This window comes from Saccostrea cucullata, unplaced genomic scaffold (assembly GCF_032062105.1).
Source record: "Saccostrea cucullata isolate Sc308-1 unplaced genomic scaffold, CSIRO_AGI_Scuc_v1 ctg681, whole genome shotgun sequence".
NCBI classification, from domain to species: domain Eukaryota; kingdom Metazoa; phylum Mollusca; class Bivalvia; order Ostreida; family Ostreidae; genus Saccostrea; species Saccostrea cuccullata.
Genome location: NW_026926145.1, coordinates 169,036 through 193,842, shown reverse-complemented (window position 1 = coordinate 193,842; position 24,807 = coordinate 169,036). Strand labels below are relative to the sequence as shown.

Below are 24,807 nucleotides of genomic sequence, written 5' to 3'. Positions count from 1 at the left end.
AGAATAAAAAAGCCTTAATTGATCATATTTATTTGGAAGCATCCTCAGGTAGTGTAGATTCAAATTTGTTCAAATCATGAGCCCCCGGGGTAGGGCGGGGCCACAATGGCCGACCAAAGTTTTACATAGAAATATATAGGAAAATTCTTTAAAAATCATTTTCTCAAGAATAACAAAGCCATAATTGATCATATTTATATGGAAGCATCCTCAGGTGGTATAGATTCAAGTTTGTTTAAATCATGACCCCCATGGGTAGGGCGGGGCCACAATGGCCGGCCAAAGTTTTACATAGAAATATATAGGAAAATTCTTTAAAAATCTTCTTCTCAAAAATAACAAAGCCATAATTGATCATATTTATATGGAAGCATCCTCAGGTAGTGTAGATTCAAATTTGTTCAAATCATGACCCCCGGGGGTAGAGTAGGGCCACTAATGGCCGACCAAAGTTTTACATAGAAATATATAGGAAAATTCTTTAAAAATCATTTTCTCAAGAATAGCAAAACCATAACTGGTCAAAGGTTTACTTTTGAATTTAAACTTTTCAATAATAAACCAATTTCTACTTTTTTCCTAGCCACAGTGCTCAGGTGAGCGATGTGGCCCATGGGCCTCTGTTTAAGTATTCTACCCTCAATATCTCGAATCCTTGGATATCTCGAAGTTTTTTCTCAGTCGCATCATGTTCGAGATAATGAAGTTCGACTGTAGAAGTACCATGTACAGTGTTATTGAAAATGAAAGCATAAACATCATAAGGTTGTCATAGGTTAGAAATACAGTTGGAGCTCTTTTGTGTATGTTTTTAAAGTACAGGTCTGTGATATACCTCCAGAGCATAGCAACCATGTACAGCACGAGATTTCTGAGAAATCAGTTACCTGTTGTCTGTATTCCACATTGAATGATGTCTGGGAAAAAACCACAACGTAGAACAACTTTTTATTGCAACGAATAACTGTGATCCTGGTGAAGGAAATTCAGATAGATTCAACTGGAAGACACTACTCAGTACTCTCTTTTTGATCTGTTGTAATAGGCAGTTTGAAAAAGGGAAAATCACTTAATTCTGTAGTAAGGTGCAGTTGGGTGATACATCATTAATCAGTTATGATTTCCTGATTATTACCTGTAAATATAATTGAATGTGTAAATATTACAAAAAGAACCTTCAATCATTAAGAAGACATTAATATATGGCACATGTCAATTTCCTGTCTCATATTTAAGATTTTTTGAAAGGAGTGACTTAATGCTTCTTTTAAAACTGAAATAGTTGAATTGTTTCCTCGAGCATCATGGGACATTTGTCAACTAATTGTGGTTACCAAGCAATTTGTCTTTATATGGCTCAAAATACTTGAATGACAAAAGAGAACTTGCAAAAGTTATGCAATTAATCAATCAAGCAGAAATTCCTAAGTTATTGAACGATTTAAATCGCTGAATCATTGAATTGTCAGTTGATTTAATTTCTTGAGAGAATCTTCCATTTTACTTAAAGCTAGTGATGTTTTTGGGGAAAATAGCTGCTCAGATATGTTTGTTTCATTATTCAGATGTATCAAGGTTTCCTTTTAAGTGGAAAACTTCTTCCCGAAAGTGTCTCTCTCATGTAATGGGAGCCTGAATCTATATCATATTCATAAAAGTTATCTCCCTTTGTATTTGTAACTGTATCTTCCTTTTGTAACTTTTTTACACCCTCCGAACACTTTTGGGCAGTTTTGTTCTATCATTTTTTTGGATGTTGTATGAGGCAACAAAGAAAACATAATGAATAAACATGCAGATTTCATTTGTAAGAGTCACTGCCTCTTAAAGTTTGTAATGTTATATAGGGAGAAGATGTATCTTGAGCCAATTGCCCCCATATATTGACTCGGTCAACTGTAAATTTGAGTTCAGCTTCAGACAGCTTATTAATTTCAATGTTCCATGAGCTTTGATATTAAGAGTTCTCTAATCATGGTGTTATATAATTAAATAAAAGACTTTCTCAGGTTAGTTTAATTATGTTTTGTAGATCCAGAATCTGTTCATTCCAACTACCAACAAATTTTAAGAAATTGTCTTTTAGTGTACTGCAGTTGCAAATTGTTTCTTTTGTGATTTAATATTTGGTACTGTTTTGGATGTCCCTTTAATATGGTATGAGCAACTTTTCTTTGTAAGTTTTTACAATGCCAGTGTAACGATATCAGCCAGGGTTAAGCTCAGTTGGTAGCTTAAGAGCACTTGACTATTGATGCAGGGGTCTTGAGTTTGATTCCAGGTCCATGCAGCCATGAGTTAACAGCAAAACTTGTTAAGTACGAACACGGATATTGTGAATTCATGGATATAACGAAGCTTTCTTGGATCCCCAGCTTTATATTTAACTAATTCCTTATACGGATATAACGAACTACGAATATATAGCAAAAGTAATTTCATAGGTCCCAGTGACTTCGTTGTAACCAAGTTTTACTATATCTCCGTCACTGTACGTTATATCAGTAATAGTTTTGGAATTGCAAATCAAACCCTCTTAACCCCATGCAATGACCCCCACCCCCCAAATCCACACACATACTCATTTCCTCAGTCAGTAAAAGAAACATATTTTCAAAACAGTCATTAACAAATGCTCAAGACATTAAAATTCCAGGCAGCCTCACTTGACCAGTCACGTGTATAGTAGCAACATTGCATCAGTGTGAAAGCTGCATTCTAAAAAAAAGGAACTGTAAAAACTTTAATATATGAAAGATTTTTTCAATGCAGACATGGGAGTTATTTCCCTTTGAACACAGTTTGGCTTAGTACTAATAGCCATGCAATAGGAAGATTGTTATCTCTGTATAAAACCTTGGATGTTTACGAGTTGTAGGGGACATCAGTAGTGTTATTTTCTCATATATTCCAGAAAGGGTACAAAGAGTTCAGATTTGCATTGGAATTTTAGCTAGGCATTAATTAATACATGCAGAGGACTGCATGTTTTTTCATAAACTTGAATTCTTATGTTATTCAGATAAAAGAAATGATGTGGTTGAATATATAATTTTTGTTATCAAAAGCAATGTTTGCAACATAAATGGGATAAGAATTCCAAATATTTCTAAGAGAGGAATTTACATTAAAAAATAATCATAAACTTAAAATTCATTTCATTATATATAGGGATGGTCCTCATTGTACATGCATGTATTAATTTTTAACCCAAAAGAATTTCATGGGGAACCTTATACATGCATGCAGCAAAAATTAAGACAAAACTGCGTAGTACAACAACTTCATGCTTGATTGGGAACATTGGTTAAAAGAAAGCTATATGTACCAAGATCTTTTTTTTATATTTGCCTGTATTTGTATATCCCTATATACCTCTGAAAAACTACAAATCCTTCTCGATCTGTCTGTCCATTGCATCAAGAGGGAGGTGTTTCATCTCTTATAGATCTGCAGCTCCTTTTATACCACTGAATAAAATTTAATGATACTTTTCACAGAATCTTAATTTGTATCATATTGGAATGAACAGTGTTACGAAAGAAAGTAATTGAAAAACCTTTCTGTGAAGTCTTCTTGAAAATGGTTGCAACTGATGAATAAGAGAAGCTTCCTGCGTTATAGATCATGTGCAGCTTCAAGTGTATGTAAAAAAAAAAAAAAACATATAATAATACTTGGAGTGGACTGATTATGGCTACAGCAGGATCCCCATTTTTTTTCCAAAGCTAATATCTGAGAAAAACATCACATAAAAATGGCTATACAGTCCTTTGCATTATATTAAATTCTAATTTTCATTCATATTATAGCCTCCAGGCAAAACATTTTATGTACAACTTAGTTAACAAGTAATGATCTGACATTAAAATTTTCCAAAATCCCCCTCTGTTCTTGAAACGTAAAAAAAAGTTGTGGTGAAAAGAATATAAAGCACTGTGTACCTGTTTCCTGGAGGTCAGCTAATTTCAGTGATCAGTGTTTTATATTTTACATCAAAAGGAGTTTTATGTTAATGACTTTGGTTTTTCTCTGACAACAAGATGATGAAAGTGAGTATTTTTGATCTCTGAACCTCTTGTTCAGTTTCTTAAAATTTCATGTAACCTTTTCACAGTTTTTTACCTTGCCAGAACTACAAAGTCAATTCAACTAAACTTGTCCTAACTGAAGCAAGACAAGAAAATGTTATGACTTTTGAAAATAAGATTCTTGTACAGATCGAGGCCATCAGATTTTCACGATTTTTCTGTTGATCTTCCCTTCTAAGAAGATATGTGGTCCTTCAATCGTACAAACTTGAGTTCCCATCATCCAATGACTTGTCGATGCTTTGTTTGGTTGAAACTGGTACTGTGGTTCTGGAGAGAAAGTTGGAGTTTACAGTCTAGCACAACAGTGACATGTGTGGTTCCAGATATATACTTTTCAGTTAGATAATCTCACTGAGCTTTCAACTCAGGTGAGCCTAGAATATGTATGTACTAGGTATTTTTAATTGACTGAAGAAGATAGTCGACCATCCTGTAAAAATTGAGAGATCAAGACTTGAACATTTAACCTTCTCATTCTGACCTTTGAAGATGTCACCCTAGAAAACATTAAAGCTGATGCAGTAACGAGATCAATGTAGCCACAGCTGTTAACAGGCTTTGTGGTTCTTTGTGAGATGCTGGTTGACAAGTCCAGCTTCCCTGTGATGTGCCTATAGAGGGAGGTACAGTTTGTACATTAATCCAATAACGCAGCACATCAAGGCAGGCCACCACAGGTAAGGGGGGATGTCAGGGCAGGTGTAAATCACAGGGTTTTATGGTTGGCAGATTCCCTTCATGTGTACTGTGTAAATACTTGTTTTTTCGTGACATCTATTGAGTAAGAATTTCTCTGATAGACATGTCCTGGTCTAGGATCTGACCTCACCTCCAGACTCTAATTAAAGGATTCTGTACAATGTTCTATGGTACACCTGCATGCCTCGTGTACCAGGGGATATGTTTAATTAAATTGAACTATCTTCTAAATTTATCTTGCTTGTTTTTCTAACTCGGGGTTGGCAGGTAATGACAGCTTATATGCTGCTCAATCCATTTTGGTGCACACCATACACTCCTTTGTTCTGCTTCAGTGAATAGAAACGTTACATCTGCAAATCTCTCTAAATTTGAATATAAGAAGTCTGAAAACTGTCTGGAAACTGAACGCTGTTGATTAATATCTTTGAGATATAATTAAACTGAAAGTAAGTCATTTTTCCTTGTAATCACTTACTTTAGGTAAAGAGAATGATCGATATACCCTGAGGGCAGGAAGTCTATTTTTGTTTGTGATGCAAATATGTCATTTTACTTACCGATATATATACTGTCTTCAACTTTAATAGTAAATGTTTGTTTAAATTGATGATGCAATGTAAAGTTTGTTTATTGAAAATGTATTTAAAATTGTTATATTGCAGCACTTGGAAAATATTAAGAATTTTCAGTGCCATTTTGATGTAGATTGTTTGAAATACTCTCAAACCATGTTATGTGGAACTCAGTGAGACTGAGAAAATACTTCAAGATATCCTAAGATACAAGATATCTAGTACAAAATACTTGAAGAATTAGCATTTGGGACTTCCAAATCACTTCAACATATCTAATACATATATCAACATATCCATGGTTTTTGAGATATTAGTGTTTGAGATACTCAAGTTCAACAGCAATTTAAATGTAAAATATCATCACTAGCTGTTTTTTCCATGGGTAAGATTTTTATTCCCTCGCAAAAGAGTTAGAGGAAATATAGTAATGCAATCACATGCATGTGTTTGTGGGTGAGTGAGTTTGTGCTGAACAAAAATCAAAGAACTGGCTCTCAGTGAGGGGATTCTTTGCCTTGCAGTGCTTTTGTTGGAGACTGTTTTAGTAAAAGCAACAGCATTGTCAATAGCCAAAAATAAAGATACTAATTTAAGGGAAAGATGTAAATTTTCTTATAGAATGGTTTTGGGCTTAATATTTGACACAATGACATGAAGATTTGTTTCAGTAACATTTCTGGGTTAGGGTATGTTCAAATCAATTAATTTGCTTAGATGAAAAACCTATAAGGTACAGTTTATTTTTTTTTTGGTAAATATATTAAAGTTTTTGTTGATTGAAGAAATAATATTATCTACCTTTAAAATAGATAAACTTTTGTAGAAGCCAGAATCAATATGTGTTCTTCACTGAATACCAAGTGCTCAAACCTGCAAAGTTTGCATTATTGAATAGAGTTCTTCCGTAGAATTGATCCATGTTAGAAATTGGAGTAATTGTTACCCCTATTGCATAACTTCGTACCTAAAGCAGGGATTTTTATTATGTAATAAATGAAATGAAAAAAATATGTACTTAGAGATGAAAGGCACAAAGATTGAATTCTTAATGATATTGGTAAGGAATCAATATTTAAACTGGGTACAGGCATTCATATTAGAATCATTGCATGTTTAGTGTATTGCACTGAATGATTTTTCTTTGCATATAATAATTATAATTTAGTGACTGTTGATAATAACCTTGAAGTGCAAATCGAGTTCAATGAGAATGAAATCATTCTCCTAATTATTTGTCATTCCTTGTTGTAACTCTGACTTCGACCATGTTAAGTTAGAAAGGGCTGACGAACTGGACAAGATTCCATTGCCTTGTCATCATGTCGTGGCAGCGATTAAATGCGTCAACCATAGCATGCACCGTGTTGTTAGAAATGCACATTGTACAGAAGACTTTGTGTGACCAATGTTGACAGGAAATGTCAGATTCTTAAAACAAGAATTTTTCTAAATCTACAGACTTGTCAAAACTTGGAGTCAAATTCCATTTAGATTAATTGTGATGAAAGGTGGAAAAAAAACCTGAGGAAAATCTATTTCGGAATGGTTATCCATCCATGAGCAAGATTCACCATAATTAACCTTTAACAAGGAGCATAAGAAGAGACATTCTATCATTAATGGTAACCTGCTTGATGTGGTCATACTTTTTACTACAAACATACTGACCAGTGGTCAACATGGATGACACTGATAGAATTCTACTGTCACCAGTCTGCAGACTTTCTTGTTAGCTACCAGTCCATGAATTCATTCATTGGGTTGGTGGATTCATTTTTTTCGAAGAATTTTGATCAGCAGCATACTATAGTAAATGGTAACACTCTGGACATTAAAATTTAGACATATAGTAAAGAAATTGATGGAGGAGCTAGAATATTTTCCAGTAACAGAAAGTTGGAATACTTTATTTTTTGATTTGAGTTTTGGGAATATCACTAGAAATGGATGTTTAAAGAGGATTTATTGAATTAAACTAAAGTTTGTTGAAAGAAAACATGAGTTGTGCATCCTATCAAGGTTTATAACTTAATCCTATTAACTTCTTTGCCATAAACCATGTATGTTTTTATATACTCAGGTTTATATACTTTTTCTGCTCCAGTGCAGCATGTCAGATTGGGTAAGTTAAGGAACAAAATGTCTCTGTAACCAGGTCCTCTAAGTGCTTGTTTGTCATTTAAAGGATACAGTTTCTCAAAGAATTAGATAATGGATTTCAGAGTGAGCATTTTATAGGTTTGGTCCATTTGTTAAAAACAAGGTGTTTTTTACCTTTATTTTGGGTTCAGGTGTTTAATCGTTAGATCAGAGATAGACTGTGATAACGATCGGGAATTGCAGTCGTCTTCTGTTTGGTTTGATGCTCTTACAATGGCCATTGTCATCAGTAGACATTGCCTAACAGCTGGGCTACCTTTAATCATTTTTGTTGCACATCAGATATCTATCTGTTCATTCCAACGCCGATTCAGATGTACAGTTTTCTTTCTTGTTTGCCTTATATGTTGCAAAGGTCATTAGCTTCATTGTAGTCTAGACAAATCCTGGTATTAAATTAAGGATGAATTGTAACCAATTCAATGTTTTGGTTTTTTTAACAATAAACATCACCTTTTGACTGCAAAGGTAGCTTAAGGGGGAGAAAATCAGAAATTGGTCCTCTTTTTCATCTTTAGAGCTAGGGTTCCAGTTTATCCTTTGGGGGTATTTGTAACAAAAGTTTACAAGAAGAGACTTAACCAATTAGATTACTTCCAGGAGATCAAATGATCAGTGGTTTATAATCAGCACTTGACAACAACAAATTTCATCTTATAATGAGCAAATATTTGTTAAAGAACACTTCTGAAAGTAGAAAATGTTTTCCTATGTACTATTTCAAAGCTTCTTAAATTGGTTATTTGATACATGTTGAAAGGTTAAGTGCATTAAAATAAAGCTTAATATTGAATTCATGTTCAATATTTGGTTAGCCTGTAAAATTATTTAAGGGCATTCACCCTGGGACTAAATGATTTGACCCTCTTTAATTTTATGTTACACAGAGAATTTCTTTTCTTTTTTCCTGGAGACCGCCAATTAAGTCTTGTCTTTGGTATAACTATAAGTTATAATTGTAGGGAAGATTTGTACTTAAAGTTTGTAAGTATATATATTTTTACCTCTCTCTCTCTCTCTCTAAATAATAATCAAATTCTGTCTATACATAAAGGTATTTTCATGTTCAACACCTTGGATCATTAGTTTCAAAGCATAAAATACACCTGGATAATTAAAATGTGTTGAATTTCATTTTTGAATTGTGTATCTACAGCCTTGAAAAAAAAATTACAATAAGAAAATAAATGAAAAAAAAAATTGTAAAGTAAAAAAAAAAAACAACAAAAAACTGTGTGAAGAAGAAAACCTTTAATTTCTTTAATAAAATCCTTTCCTATTGCTATACAACACTTAAAATTTTATGAAATATTTGCTTTAATGTCATCATGCAGGTGTAGTAAATAATTCTCTCTTCAAAACCTGTAATTCTGCCAGATCCCTTTGTAATTTAGTGATTACACCATTGTATATGATGAATGTAAAATTGGTCCACCCTCCTTAAATGTATTTACCAAGATTTTCTTCTGTGTTTGAAAATCACTGAAATAATGATTCCTATCTCCTTTTGGTACTTGTATATAAAAGTTTTGATCATCCATAACGCTTATGAATAATAATTGCTGGCCAGGTAATTAAAAATGTAAATATATAGATACTTGTAAATCTGGAATGTTGATTGTAAAATTTTATGTCTGCATGTGATTGTCAAAAGTTCTTGCATGTAAGATTTGAAATAGTCTACTTGATTTTATCAATATTCGTAGCTCTTTACTTTGAAATATCATTGCAAAGGGAAAGGGTTCTTCTTAAGGACTTTATAAATCTTTCTGTTTTTAATGATGCATTATTGTTTTATGAATGATTCAAAAGATATATTAAGGACAAGTTCTTAAGAAGGAGTAGACCTAAGCTGGTTCCCCTGTACTCACTGACCTTTGTCTGATGCAACAATACAAACCACAGAAAAAAAAACCCAAACCTTTAAATTCATTTATCAAAATACCATTGCTATTATTTATTTTGTTATGAATATTCCTTTTGCAGCCAAAAATGTAATTTTAAGAATTCCTTTAAGTGATTCAGTGTTATTCATATTTGCATTTTTTCTGCACCTTAGAGGGTCAAAAAACTTTGTCAGTTAATTAGATACAAATAAGTTTATCTTATATTTGCCCAAATTTAAATGCCAAATTAAAGAAGAGCAGCACTTGATAACTAAGGATGCCTTTGTATTAACTTCTGAGGGGGAGGGGGGAGTAAATGATAAATTGAAGGTGGAGGGAGGGGTTCTGAGCATTCATCATGCTCCTACTTTGGTAAATTGCTCTTCTTTGCCTGTTCAGTATCTTTATTTTCCAGTAAGTTTATCAAAATAGGAAAGAAGCTGAGTATAATCATCCAGTACAGAATGTGGAATACTCGGATAAGACTTAGACATGATTGCCTTTTGGATACCAGTCATGAGTAGGGCCTTTTGACTTCCTATTGTTAGTGCTTAGTGAGTACATGTACCATTATATGAGGCCTGTCAGAGCAACCGGAGAGTGTCAGTGCCTGTCTAGTACCATGCACCCAGTAGGGCTGTTAAAGAAAGGGTACGTAAATCCTAAGGGCCGCCAAAGAATGTTTGTATCTGAGTGTATCGGGTTAAAGTTAGGGACAGGGGACATGTTGTGTCATACTTTGACACCGGAGCTCGAAACAAAGCTATCTAGATTTGGAGCAATGGAGGGCAACCTCTTAATACAGAAGCCCAGCTGACATGTAAATGGGTGGCAGGACACTATAAAATTACTCTTGTTAAATAGCTACATCCACACAACAACAACAAAATCCCACCAAAACCGACTTTTATGGTACATTAAATGTAGGAATTAGGGAATATTGTTGGGTCTTCTATTTAGTTTTTAACATTGGTGTGGGATATACTGTTACAGTTTCTTGTAATTGATACATTTCTAACAAAACTGGGACAAGTGACATTATAATATCGGGAAGTTTAGGTGAAAGATGAAAGAACTAGGGTAGAGCGTGTACAATAATACAATCTAACATGCTAAGCTTGGGAAGGGATGAATAGTTCTTTAAAACAAAATCTGATAAAATCACATATATTAGGATTTTGCCAAAGTTTAAAACAGCATTTGTCATCAGGATTGTCTGTTTTACCACTGATTTGATTCTTAGCAAATGGATTTAGGACTGTTACTTCAAATGACTGTGGAAAGAGAAATTTGCTGAGAAATCTAAAATTGTGGAGAAACTGTAAAAGTTCATTTTAATTAATTTTTTGTAAAATGAAGAGACAGTCGAGTCTAAACTACGTGGATTACATGAAACTTGTCAGGTGATTCTTCTGTTACATATGGTTTGGAAAGTTTTCTTAAAAGCTTTTTTTTTTTTTCAAGGAAATAACATAAGTGTTGTTTATTTTTTTTTTTTGTCAATGAGAAAGTTGTTTGTACACCAGAAGTACTGGACTGATGCAGTGTTTAACTGATTGCAAATTAGGATTTGATTCCAGTGGCCAAATAGCTGAGACAGTAGAGCACCTGACTGGAGATTCAAGGGTCCCAGTTTGAATCCCAGTATAGTCCTTCAATCAGTTACTGCATGGTTACTTTCTCTTTCTGTAATTATGAGACTTTACATTAAAGCATTTGTAAAGAAAATGTAAAAACGTTTTGCTTTTGAAAGCTAAAGAGACGGTAGTTTATTTTTTGCTTGTGTTGCTTTGTAACTAGTGGTGTAATTTAATGTGCAGAGGTATGTGGTGCAATCCCCATTGTTAAGGGAGCAAACATGGTATTTAATGCAAAGAATGGGAAACTTTGAACAAATAAAAAGCTGCGGCCTATCACATGTTGGTATTGCAGATCCCCAGTGTGGGTCTGTCATTATAAGTCTGTGATTCTTGTGGTCTTAGCTACAATAAAAACCTTTTCACCTGCAATCATGCTATGATATATAGGCAGAATGATTCTCAATTTTATAGAAAATCTTTCATCATGATCTAACAAAAAGCTTATCAATACACTATGTAACAAGATCTGCAGGCATTGTTCAAGAAATTGTTCGTAGACTATCAATAACTGGGTATTCCTGTAATCACAAGCTTCTTGAGGACCTTGATCTTCCCTACTATTGCTCCTCTTGTATTAAATTGGTGTCAATATTGTTTGTATAAAGTTTCATTTTTATCTTTTCCCCCTTTTCAGTAACCCCAAGTGGTTTTGAAAAATATTTCGATAACCCTTCAACAACACCTTCATTAATAACCAGTGGTCTTATTTCCTCTAACAGGGGGACCTCCAAACTTGAGTCGAGTGTGAAGATTCTTAGGTCTTCTTCATTTCTTCATCGATCGCGAGAAGTCCAGGAGCGGGAAAGGAATCAGTCTGGGAACCAGGATGACATCGCTACAACAACAGACGATCCAAGATCAGCAGAGAAAATGAAGCCGAGGCAACGCAGGGTCGAGAGCTTTCAGTACGTAAAAAAATTTAATTTGAATTAAATTGTTGGTAGCAGTAATTTTTTTGTTTGAATTCATATATGGTGCCCATTTCAAGTTTGACTATAGTAGTTACTTTAGCTAAATGGTCTAAATATCTGTTTTCTAATTGTCTGAAAACAGTTTATGTGTTACCTTCATGATAGAACATATTACATTAAGTTATAATGATATGTTAATTTTTGCAATTTAGATATAAATTTAAGTAGTTAAAGAGTATTGTTTGAATTTAAACTGTACTTTAATGTGACATGCCAAAAATAATTTAAACCAATTTGAGTTATTTACGTCCTATCATACATTATAGGCACGTGTTTGGCTCGATCATTATCTTCTGGTTGAAAAATATTGTGTATTAGTTTATATTGAAAATCTTTAAATGGTTGTTTCCTCCATTTTTACAATTTCTTCAATGTATTAGTAATTGCAGTAAAATAGATGGCATTAGTGCCCGTTTTGGCGCCTGAGGCCTCATAAATCGTGGACGTACCCGTGCCACATACACTTGAGGATCTAGTCCCCTTAGTTCTTCCACAAAGCATTCTTTCTGAGACATTGATAGCCTTTTAACCTTGAATTCTAATTTACCCATAAATGCTTGTTATTATATTAGTCAAATATTTTTATGGATGAAAAACTGACAAAAAGATTTAATCAAGTTCCTGTCATGTGCAGTCAAATGTGAAAAGCCGGCTCTAAGGAATTTCTAAATAATGAAACAAATTTAGAACATGGTCGAGAATTCTGTCGTTGTTGTCAATATAATGAATATAATTTCTAAACAAATATGACTGAAATCACTTAAAACCCCATATCTAATAAAATTATTCTGCCTGAACAGAAATTCTATGTTTAAATTTCCACACCTCTAACAAATATTACTGCCCAGACCTGCCTTTGCTGTTTAATAGAGATTAAACAATACCAACTCAATGCTTTTTATGTCACTAGTAAAGCAAATCTCCTTTTCTATAAATTGGTAGTTCTAATTATTTAAAGGACTGAGCACATAAAACTATTGGCCCCGCATTTGTGGTTTGGTCTTCTGTGGATCAGAGTTATCTGTTTGGCCTTGTGGGATAGCAGTGGTAACCCGAGTGCGTTTGATCTCGGGACGGATGACACGATCGGGTAGATATATCCTCCGCTGCATGGCTGACCCCATTATTACACGCTGTACCACTATAGCCCACTGCTGTCTGCGGTCTTGGCTCTCAGTCTGATTCTACTTTTCTAAGTTCTGGCTCAGTCACTTGTACCAAATTAAAACAGTTACGGCTTAATTAACTCTGTTAATCACTGTCAGGTGATACCCTAACATAGGAAAATGAAAACAAAAACCAAAACAAACAAAAAAACAAACAAACAAAAAAACACCTGGTTAATTTGTCTTACAAGAAAATAATAGGTATATATACTATTCTTACTCTCTGTAACAAGCAGGATGAAGGAACAACCCATATTGGTAAATCATGAAATGTGGCACCCTATAATAAGACGGCATGAAATATTTAATATAAACCATAAAAGAGGCAGCAAACACTTCAAACCAAAGTCACAAGGCCAATACATTTTATAGCATTGCACCTCTTTGCATCACAAGCTTGGATACTATTCAAGGAATTTTTATGATGGGTAGATATTCTCTCTGTAATAACATATGTGAGGGAGCTGTGAGATGTCAGTCTAGCAGAATCACAAGCCATTAATCCCTCACCCAGATGGATGTGGAGACAACATGATATTCTGACATTGGAAGACGTTGGTGGGTATCACCCGCTCCTGGTTCCTGTGGCAGGTGACACAGTGCACCCAGAGCTTGGAATTCTGCTCACGAGGGTTAAGTTTTACCTACAAACAACATGAGTTTGGTGTCATCTAACACAGAGACATTGATCGCCACTGTCTGGAACACTGGCCATTTTCTAATTCATTACCTGCCTGGCATTGCTCTTATGTCACAGACAGCCATGATGGTTCATTCTGTGACTCTCTACCAATAATAACAATTAAGGAGGACTTCTGATATTGAAGAAGGTAAACATTTAGAGGAAGAAGACTTCTGATCTGGAAGATAGAAAACATCTGAAGGAAGAAGACTTCTGATCTAGTAGATAGCCATATTAAACATTCAAATGATCAAGACTTCATTCTGATCTGGAAGATGGCTGGTGCACTTTCAAGTGCTGAAGACTTCTTATCTGGAAAATACTAAACTTTCAAATGAAGAGGACAATTTATAGTAATTTTTCAAAGGATCAAGACTTCTAATCTGGAAGATATATGTACTAAACATCAAATATTGTGTGGTGTTTGCTTTAATTAATAATGGGACTTTCAGCTTCAAAACAAAGTAACACGGAGTCTGTGATAGTGGAATCGTGTTCTGTTTTGGAGGGTGACAAAGATTCTGGTTTGGGGGAGCCATCAGAAGATATATACCCTTCTCATAATGAGTAAGTTTACCCCACTGTACTCTATTCCAATCGAGGCTGATTTAGACCAGAAAAAAGGTGTACATAGCCGATTTCTATACATCAATAGTTTATGATGGCATATAGCTTTGAACAAGTGTCAGAAAAGCTACTTTGATTTCAAGTTTGATGACTTTTAAGGACCTTTGTGTTAGAAATAAGAATTCGGTTACTCTGTTACATATATATCAAAATATACATCAGCCCGATCTGTCCTTGACTCTTGGTATTCAGTCTCTAGCTTTGATGGTTCAGTCACAATGAGGTCCTTTGAAAGGCAATATTTTATAAATGTTGTATGAAATTATTCCAGCAGTATATTTTAGAACTTGAGCAAAGTGAGCAATTCAATGTCTCATCAACTTTTATCCACATTTCATATTGATAATTATCAATATGTGATAGAATTTATAAAATATGAGTTAGACTTTATTAAAAATAATTATTGGACCACAAGTTAAGGCCATAATTTAAAGGACTTTTTAATAATGGTACATATTTGCTTTTGAAATACTTTGACATAGCAATGAAATTAAATATCTGTATCTTTGTCAATTTATGAAGTATTTATGAAATGTCTGATTTATTATATGGTAAAATGTATGGTTAATTTCTAGAGGCAGTAGGGGGTACCTGATTTAAAGGTAAATTTGGGAATACTGGGGCCTATAATGAGGCTGCCCACCGTTAGACACATTCACTATTTCAAGTTTTGTTAAGTCAGTGTTCACTTTCAGAAAATAATGAATAGCATAATTTAGTGTTAATATTTTATTATATTTACTGTTGGCAGTCTAGAAATTCCACCAAACAGTCACTGGAGATTAAAGAAAAGTCAAAAATAAAATCTGCATATGCACAAAAACAAATAGATGGACTGTGAGCACTATAAAGCTCACTACATGATACCCCCACTTCCCATATCATTATAATGGCGAAGTCCATGATTTGCTATGGGAGCTAGACCCAAAATAAGTGACAAATCAAAAAGTAAAATAGAAGGTGTACAATAGCACAAATGGATGTACAGACAGCTAGACAGACAAATGGACTCCCCATCACCAGTGGCGGATTTAAGGGGGGGGGGCGCACCCGGTGCGCGCCCCCCCTAAATTGTCAAAGTTAACGTAAATCACAGTTTCGTCTAGAAAATATAAATATGTCTGCTTGGTAGACCCCATTTTTACCCTACAAAATCTTTAGAATCCCCAGACCCCTTGCCTACATTTGGCGCCCCCTCTAACTTCAATTTCTGGATCCGCGCCTGATCACTATACTCTCCCACTTTTCAAGCGGGGCCGGGGTATAATGAACCTACCCCAGTATATATGATAAACATGGTTAAAGCTGAATTAAAATTAAATCATAGTCTGACTAAGTGTTTTATGTGTGAACTTGCTTTAATATCATTACATGTACCTGTGTCTTGCTTGTACATGCATTATCATTATTACAAAAAATTGCTAAGGGAGTTAATTTTTCATCTCGAACCTCAAATCAGAATCTATGGTTACTGAAATCACCTATAGGGGTAATGTCATGTGATATATGGACTATGTGCATCTGACCTTTATTCTTATTACATGTGTTTACATGTTAGAGGGTAGAAAATCAATTAATGGTCACACCCTAGATCATCTTATCAGTTTTCATGGTAGCAATGCATAAAATAAAATAAAAATAAAAGCTAGATCTCCATCCCCCAGACTTAATTAAGGTCAGAAAAAAAAGATGAGGTATACAACATAAGAAATATTTCAGTCATTGAGAGGTTAAGATTTTATTAGCTGCTTGCAGAGTATTGATGGATTGCAGATCAGATTTACTTCCCCTTGTCGGCTTACAATGTGCAGTTTAGGATGGAAAAGAGCTTACAATAGGCTTAAATTAGATTGCAAGGCAAGTTATGTGTAGAATGTAAAAATTGACAAAATATTTGATCTAGACTTCTTATTTGGTCCTGTGTACTTAAAATTGTGTTGATTTTAGATCAGAGACCTTTCCAACACCTGGTTATCTTCAGGGTAGATTTATTGTGGGACAAAATTCACTCCCAAAAAAAGCTTGCCATAAAAATATTTTCCTAGATTCTACCCTTGTACCCACAAGTGAAAATAGCAATGAAATCACACCTGTCTGTGTCGAAGCGAATCAACGGTGTGCCTTGTCATCGAATTCAGTCAAGACACGCCTCCTTCTGGTGGTGTTTTATTTCCTAATAACTTAGCGTATACACACAGGTAGCTAATGTACATCAGTGATGAGCCATTTGTCACATATTAAAGGTACTTTCAAGTGTATATATTTAGACAGCCGGAAATAGCATAACTCCACTCTCAAGTTTATAGAGACAAAGAAATCAGAGATTTCCTTGGGACTAGTCTGATTTGAAATCTGGAAGACATATTTGTGTTGGATAATATTGGATAGAAGTGTGTGTGTGTACAGTGTGAGGGATAGATTTACCTTTAGACAGGTAAGAAATCAAACAGTAACGGTGATCTGGTCATTTCTGACGATTGAGGACCGAGTGAAAAACAGTTGGACTTGTGTATTTTGGTTCAGATAGATCTATGTAGATACTTAATTCTTCACTTAATCAAAGCTAGACATGCACACAACTGATTTACTTTTACCTGTAATAGTGTGACCCCCCTAGGGGAAGGCAGAAATCAGCTGATCACAGATGGGAGAATTGACACTGTGGTATCCATGTGTACCATTCACCTTGAATGACTTCAGTGTAATGTCTACTGATAATGAAAATTCAAAACAAATCAATTGATTTATTGATATAATTTAATGTTTCAAGCTGTGTTGAAATGAAATCATTTGTAAGGATTTATGACATTCAATCCACTTAAGTTCCATTATTTTTATCTAATCACCATATTGTAAACTAAATTATAGCAGGTATACATGAAAAAGAGTGTTTATGCATTTGTTGTTAACATATGGCAAATGAATGCATATAATATTCTGTCCTTGACTCAGGTCAATTGAACATATAAAGAAATCCCTATACAGTAAAACATGTTTATAGCGAAGTCCTGGGGACCTGTGAATTTAATTCGCTATATCCGTAATTCGTTATATCCGTAATTCGTTATATCCGTATAACGAATTGGTGTAACCATTATAGCGAATTCGCATTATCCATGTTTTCTTTCAAATATTACTACCAACTATGTAAGTGAAGCAAATATTACAAAACATACCTTCGATAACAAAGTTTTATTATGAACTGAATTTTATATACAAATGCTGAAAGAAAATAAAGTCAGTTCAATTATTCAAATTTTGAAATCTTTGAAAGTTCGTTATAAAAGATATAAAATTCATTATATTTAACCTCAACGGGACTCAAAATCAGTTCACTATATCCGTAAATTCGTTATATCAGAGTTCGTTATAACCGTAAAATTTTACAAAGATTTGTTAATAATTTTGCCGGGGACCCAGAAAAACTTCGTTATATCCGTGTTCGTACTAAACATGTTTTACTGTAATCTACATGATCTAGAGGGGGGGGGGGGGTTGAGGGGAGGAGTCCAGATTCCCCCCCCCCCCCCCCCCCCCTGGATATTGCAGAGATATTAAACTGATATACTACACCAAGTAAAAAGTGACCGTGGACACCCCCTAGAAAACTGAGACCCCCCTCCCTCGAAAACGTCGACCTGTGTTAAGTTGGTATGAAAAGTAATAGGTATGAAGCAGTTATAGAACTCAAAAGTCAACCACTACCCCCCATCCCCACCACCACTACCACCACCCACGAAATAGGATTTTCACATTTGGGCATGTTTTTGTTTTTTTTTATTTTTGCTTTTAATTTTTTTTGCCTGTAAACAAAGTTACAAATTTCTGAGCTTGATCAATTTTTGACAGGGGTGCCCCCCCCCCTGGAAAAAATTCCTGGATCCATGCCTGATCTATTTCTCTCAATTTTAAAGATAATTTAAACATGATTTTTGAGAGAATTTTCCACAAAGAAACCAAGGCATTTTTTAATTTTATGTAGTCACTGATATTTGTCTGAAATTTAAACTGAATCAACTAGGAGTACAAATATTGAATAAACTTTGTGCCTTGTCATTGCTGGGTGAATATTTGGCCTGTTTAATGTAGGAGCTAGCACTGATAATGGCCTGAACAACGAGTAGGATCCTCCAAAATAAGAACATCAATGTTCAGACTTCATGACAGTGTTTGGGGGGAGGTCAAATAAAAAGGCTTTCTGGTGAGGGACAGGTTTCCGGCCATTTTGTCTTGTCTCCCAGTCAAGGCCTCCATTACCATGTCGATTCAGGGTCTTGTCAAGAATTGGACCAGTACTCAAGTTCTTAATCTGCCAAAGTTTGGAATTTATACTTTTGTTTTCGGAGTGAGGAACTTGTTTTGGAGTAAACTTGGTAGTTTGGCAGACTTACTTTCTGTGCGTTTGTTGACTGCTAAGAGCAAACATTCTTGTCATTTCTTATATATTTTGTCAGGGGACATGATGTACCTCTAGGTGACAACGGCATCCAGGAAATTCTCGGTTTCGAAGGCACGCCAAGAAAAAAATCATTTGTCTATTAATAATCGGGCCTGTCTGCAATCAATGACTTTACATCATTGGAAAGATATTTATATTGATTTGAAATTTCTTTTAACATGTCAAACCGACAATAAATCAGCTAGCAGAGGAATTGAAACATTAGAATAGAATTCACATTCTTTCAGGTAACATATTTTACCTGAGTTGAAGACGTTAGTCATTACTGCGCCACATTTTATTGGTGTAATTAATTAAGACAAGATTTTTTTTATCCTATTTTATAAAACAGTCAGGGTCAAAGAGAACAGGATAAGAAGATTGGCCTCTACCAAAATATCATAGCGTATTTTCCAAATCAATAAACCTCATATAATTCCATCATATAAACTACAAATTAATTAAACACATGGGTCATTTAGTGCAGGTTCTGTGATATGCTGGTTATAAGTGTTTGGAATTTTTGTTGATGAAAGTTAAGCTAAGTATTTGATGTCTTTTTCAAAAAAAAAAAAAAAGTCCTTTTTTTTTCAAATAGACTTGAAGATTCAAAGTTCATTGGTCAAAAAAAAAAAAAAAAAAAAAAAAATACTTGATGCATGTTTTCAAAATTATCCATCAAAAATGTTTTTGAACAATTTATATTTTTTATGATTTTTTTTTTTTTTTTTTTTGGTGAAAAAAAGAAAAAAGGTTTAATGTTAAAAGTAAATTCACACAGGAAATGTTGGTGTACGTATCATTGCTTTATCTTTGTGAGAAGAGATCTGAATCAATTTTCTGCCTGGGTACTGGGGGGATATTGTTCTTTCCCAGCCATCCATGGTACACCTATATTGTCTGTGGTTAAACCAGAATGTCAGCTAAACCTTATAGTGCACACAACATTGCGACCTTGGTCACTGAAATGTAAACATTATTCTAATAATTGCAATAATATTAAATTACATTTAAATTTCATCAACTTTGACATGTCTTTTTGTGACAAACTTAATATTTTTACAGATTGAATAAAATTACATGTCATTTACATTTTTCATTTGCATCTACACTTCACAAAAAAGGAGGTAAATTTGAGTCAGTTAAATGTTAGTATTTTGTTTTGTTTTTTTCTTTGGTTTTTTTAATGTAGCAATCTACAGCAAGAGTTTTTTTGCCCCCCCCCTTTTTTTAAACTAAGATCCAAACAATCCCAATTACATCTTTAAAAAATAATTTTGTTTATGTGTCTGATATAATTTACTGATTGTAATACTGTTAATGTTATCAAAAAACATAAAACTATTGACATCTCGGTATTATCAAAGTTACTCCTGATGATAAAAGAAAATTTATTTAACATTCCAATGATTACATTTTAAATACAAAAACAAACCAAAGTAAATTTCTCTAGAGATTTAATATTTATCTTATTACTGCTATAAATTCAAATCAGAGATGGCATGTACACGTTATTGATGGTATAAGTGATAAAAACACCCGGGGGTCAACTGCACGAATGTGTTCGGATATCACTAGTCTGACCGTGTAATCTCTGCTATTCTTTTTACATCGATACTTCCTCCTGCGTTCAGGTGAGAATCCCAACTCACCTGTCTGAAGAAAAAATCAAAAATAGCCGTATGATCGTAAGTACGCATGTGTTTATTCCTTTGTTTGGATTATTTAAGAGTTTATAAAGGTGAGATTTTTTGTTTATCAGATTTTTACGTGTACAGCGAGGTGTGCACAAAGTAAAACACCTGGGAGAAAACGACACGGAACACACCTACCCGTCGTCGTTTTTACAAGCTTCCTAATCATGTAGACGAAAATGTCACAATCAAAGCATGTATTTAGAAAAGTAAGAGAAAACAGATCTTTTTCCTTAGCTATACCGTTTTGTCTGGATTTCAGTATAAAGTCAAAATATTGGGTATAAGAAATAGCACCAGTTTGATGATTGGTCTGTATTTATAAAAAGATATCAATCTAGTTTTAGGATAACGTGAATAATGTACACTGCAATGATTTTATATTAATAATCTTCATAGTATTGTATACAAAAAAACATTCATAAAAAATGAAATATATATTTTGTTGAAATTTAGTAGGATATAAATTATTGTGTTCTAATCTAATTCTGCAGGCTTTAGCTGATTAACTATAGATCTGAATTTTCTAGCCTATTTCACATGTTGAAACAATGTGACCACCTCAAGAGGTGTGAACACTGAGGTCAGTTGATACAAGTATTTACTTTTGAGATTTAAGTCAAAAATCTTAAACATTGGTCTCCTACTGGCAATTTATTCTTAAGAAGAGAAACTGTCAACACGTTTTAATCAAACTTGGTGGATTCATTGTTTACACAATAAAGATCCTATCAGGATATGTTTGTGCTAGTCCTTAGTTCTAGCCATTTACCACTTAACTGTGTTGGATAAATTAGTGTTAGTTAGAATGAATTTAGTGTATAGAGGTAGAAATGTAGAAGTTTCTTGCGGTGAGACGATAATAACCAGCAGAAGGGGCTTTTATATTACCCATTTAATATGTTTGTTATATCACTGACATTTAAATCTAAGTTTTATGTCACAGTGGTTATATGTAATTTATTTCACTGACCATAGACCTGGTGTTTGTGTAGGATAGTCAGAGGCTCAAGGTAAATGCCTGTATATTAACTTTCCTCTTTCTTTGTTACTTAAAATCAAGCTATTCATACAGTTATGTTTTAGACAGACATGTATATCATTTAATTTTGAATGACAATGGTTGTTGGTACAGTTGTTCCAAAAATCTAAAATAAACTTTTCAGAAGGCTTATAATTTAGCACTCAGTAGATGAATGTCTCTATATTATTGTAGTCCTAAAGATTTTTTAAAATGTGAATTTGTTTGTTGTTGGGGGAGGGGTGTCTTTTTTTTAACTCTGCAATTCTAGACTGGCCATTACTCTTTCAAGTAGATTGACTTTAGCAGACTTATTTATTCCCCCCTATCTTAACATATAAAGTTGTGGTATTTTAATGTAGCAGTACCATTATTTAAATAATTTATTAAATTTACCATTTGCAAACAAAGTTTAATTACCAGCATTCTTGACAGTGAATAAGAAATGTGATGTAATTGCACTGATATTGAATGAAGAAGTAGACAACAGTATGTGCACATTATCAAATATTTAAACGTCTTTTGTGGTCTAAAAAGGCCCACATTCCTGGTGTCAAATTAAAAGATGTGATTGATCTCCAGGGCTGGTTTGTACACAACTTTTAAATGGATAGGAATATAAAACAGATGATGAAATATTAATTTTTTACAAGCAGTTCCCTTGCTGTGATGTTTTTCCAGTCGGAAAACTAGTTCGGATTAACGTGATTCTTTGATGGTAATTGTACAGTATGTTACACAATGCTTCCTAATTAAGGTCTTCTTTGTTAGGCCTGCATGTTGTGCTTTAATGTTTTTATGTTATGAGGACTTTCTCTATTATATGAATCAAAATGCTTGACTGGACAATAAAATTTCACATACCTTTACCAAATCCCCCCTGGCAGAGCGTAAGTGTTTAGATGTGATATGCAGTGTTTATTTGTTAATTTTTGGATTTAAATTTTTCTTTCCTGTCAGCTGTTTGTAATTTTTTTTTTAATTTCTGTGTACCACCTGTGCAGAGCTTAACTGTATCAACATTTTTTGGCTGGGGTACAGAGTGAAATTGATTAAATAAAGCTTAGAATCTGTTTATCTATGATTACTTACCTACATGCATTATTGATATTTTATATTTTATTCTGTGCACTATTGATTGGGTTGTTGTGACTGTGATGAGAGATAAAGAGGAGGTATAGACCTGGCTCTCCTTACAGGTGAGGCTGATGATCACACGCAGGTGTATCTAGAGTCTCACATTATTTCTCATCATGAAGAAAAATGAAGAAGGGAATATATTAAATAGGTATGTCTTCCAGAGACTGCATTTCTAAGCTTTTTCATTCAGACCCTGCAGGGTTTGTATTTGTTTGGTATGTTCCCCAACTGAGCAATTCAGAATATGTGTCAAGAGGGAGACTAATGAAGACTAGGAATAGCTACAAATTAAAAAGGAGTCATTTCACCCCTGATTTGTCTCTTGTCACATTTGTCTGGACATTGCTGAGCTTTTATACAGAAGGTAATTTGACCTAGTTCACTGGTCAGCTTAAATTGGCACTATACTGTTATATACAAAGTCAAATATTTTATATCAAACAATAAAGATATAACATCTCTAAAACATGAGTATAGTATGTATGTAATGAAAACACAGTCATAAATGATCTTCAGTTTGCTCATGACCTGAATACAATATATGGATTTAATTCATGCATGCTCTTTTTCCTTTGAAGTTAAACAGGGTATCAAATATGTGATATGATGCCAAAACCCAATTGAGTACAGATTGTTTGTGTTTGCATGTGGTAGATTGTCATTAAACCATAAACATACTGTTCTCCTCAAATCCAATGCACTAATATCTTCCTAGTCATTGTCCAGGGGTAATTAATGATTAGTAATGCCTTTGTGATGACCTGATTCCTGTTATTGTTTTACTGTTATTTAATTAAGGTCTGGTAGTGCACAGTCCAGTGTGCCCTGTAGGCTCCTGACAGGTGAACACGCATAGTTCTCCCCCAGATCAGAAGAGGGACAAACGTCCAGTCCATCATTTGTGATATAGACCAAAACCACTGAGCAGTGAGAATTTTATGATTGACATATAGCTGGTAATTGGCAATTTGTATAGGTGCTCTGAATAGGAACCATAAAAGTTTCTCCATAAAAACACTACTTCTTCTCAGACCAAGTCAGGCCTATACAGGTATCTGTTCAAGTAGAAAGGGTCACTGTTTTGTGGAGAAAGGTCAATTCCCAACCAATTTAATGGTCTAAATGCATTAAGGCCCCACTGGCCTGTATTTGAGTGTCAGCTTTATTTGTTTTCATGATCACAACTTAATATTGTTACATGCATTCACTATGCAGACAACATGGTGGACAGTGTTTACCTTTTGAAGCCACTGAGACACAGATTTTTTAAAAATATTTTCTGGAGACAGCCTTTTTACTGTTGCCAGAATGAAGGATTAGATATTGTCTGGTAGAGCTCTGCTGTCTTTAAAACATAGGACATTTTTCTAATCCTTTTTCCCTTTACACACACAGGTAAGCGGATTTGTAACAGGCACATAATGTAAGGACAGCTCTTGGCAGAGTGCAGCTGAAAAGTCAGCTAGTATTCTTTGGGACTGTTTTCACAGTTGCTAAAAGTCAAGTTTTGCGCCCACTACTTGAACTAGAATTAACGGGGCTAGTGAAAGTTTTATACTTCCGAGATTATTTCTTGAACAGGACATTTCTTACTGGACTTGAACGCAGTGACCAATGTAGGATTGTCCATCCTGGGAAAGTACCAATTAAAATAATTGTACAGAGTATATGTTGGGTATCATCTGGTGAATAAGTACATTACTTAGTGTTGTGTTTGACCACTAACTGTTGTACATATGTTAAACAGTGAACCAAAGGGTTAGCTGCTTCTGTACACTGTGAGTATAATAATTTTCTTCTGGACAGTTTTAACTCTGTCCTCTGTTGTTTTGACAGGACTAGTAGAATTATGTAGGTTTTCGGAATTTATTTAGGAAGAGTTACTTCTTTTGAAAGCTTTTTATATATTTCCGTGCTACAGTAATATCCTGGACTCACCATAGCTGTCTAATCCCCCTGATACTGTTCATTTGAATTTGATGTCTGAGGAATGTAGCTTTAATGATATAGG

General features: G+C 34.2%; 2 protein-coding genes across 3 annotated transcripts in view; both read left to right on the top strand.

The window, feature by feature from the left end:
* The window catches only part of LOC134270927 (uncharacterized), a 120,232-nt gene that overhangs the window by 52,336 nt on the left and 43,089 nt on the right, over positions 1–24,807 (top strand). The window lies entirely within an intron of this gene.
* The window catches only part of LOC134270924 (protein Shroom3-like), a 64,798-nt gene that overhangs the window by 16,834 nt on the left and 23,157 nt on the right, over positions 1–24,807 (top strand). Inside the window, exon 3 of one of the 2 annotated variants that reach the window (XM_062753176.1) lies at positions 11,777–11,962. In XM_062753176.1, coding sequence (XP_062609160.1) covers positions 11,777–11,962 — 186 coding nt within the window. Of the gene's footprint in view, positions 1–11,776; positions 11,963–14,286; positions 14,444–24,807 lie in introns of those variants that run through there. The other variant, XM_062753177.1, reaches the window with a different exon arrangement.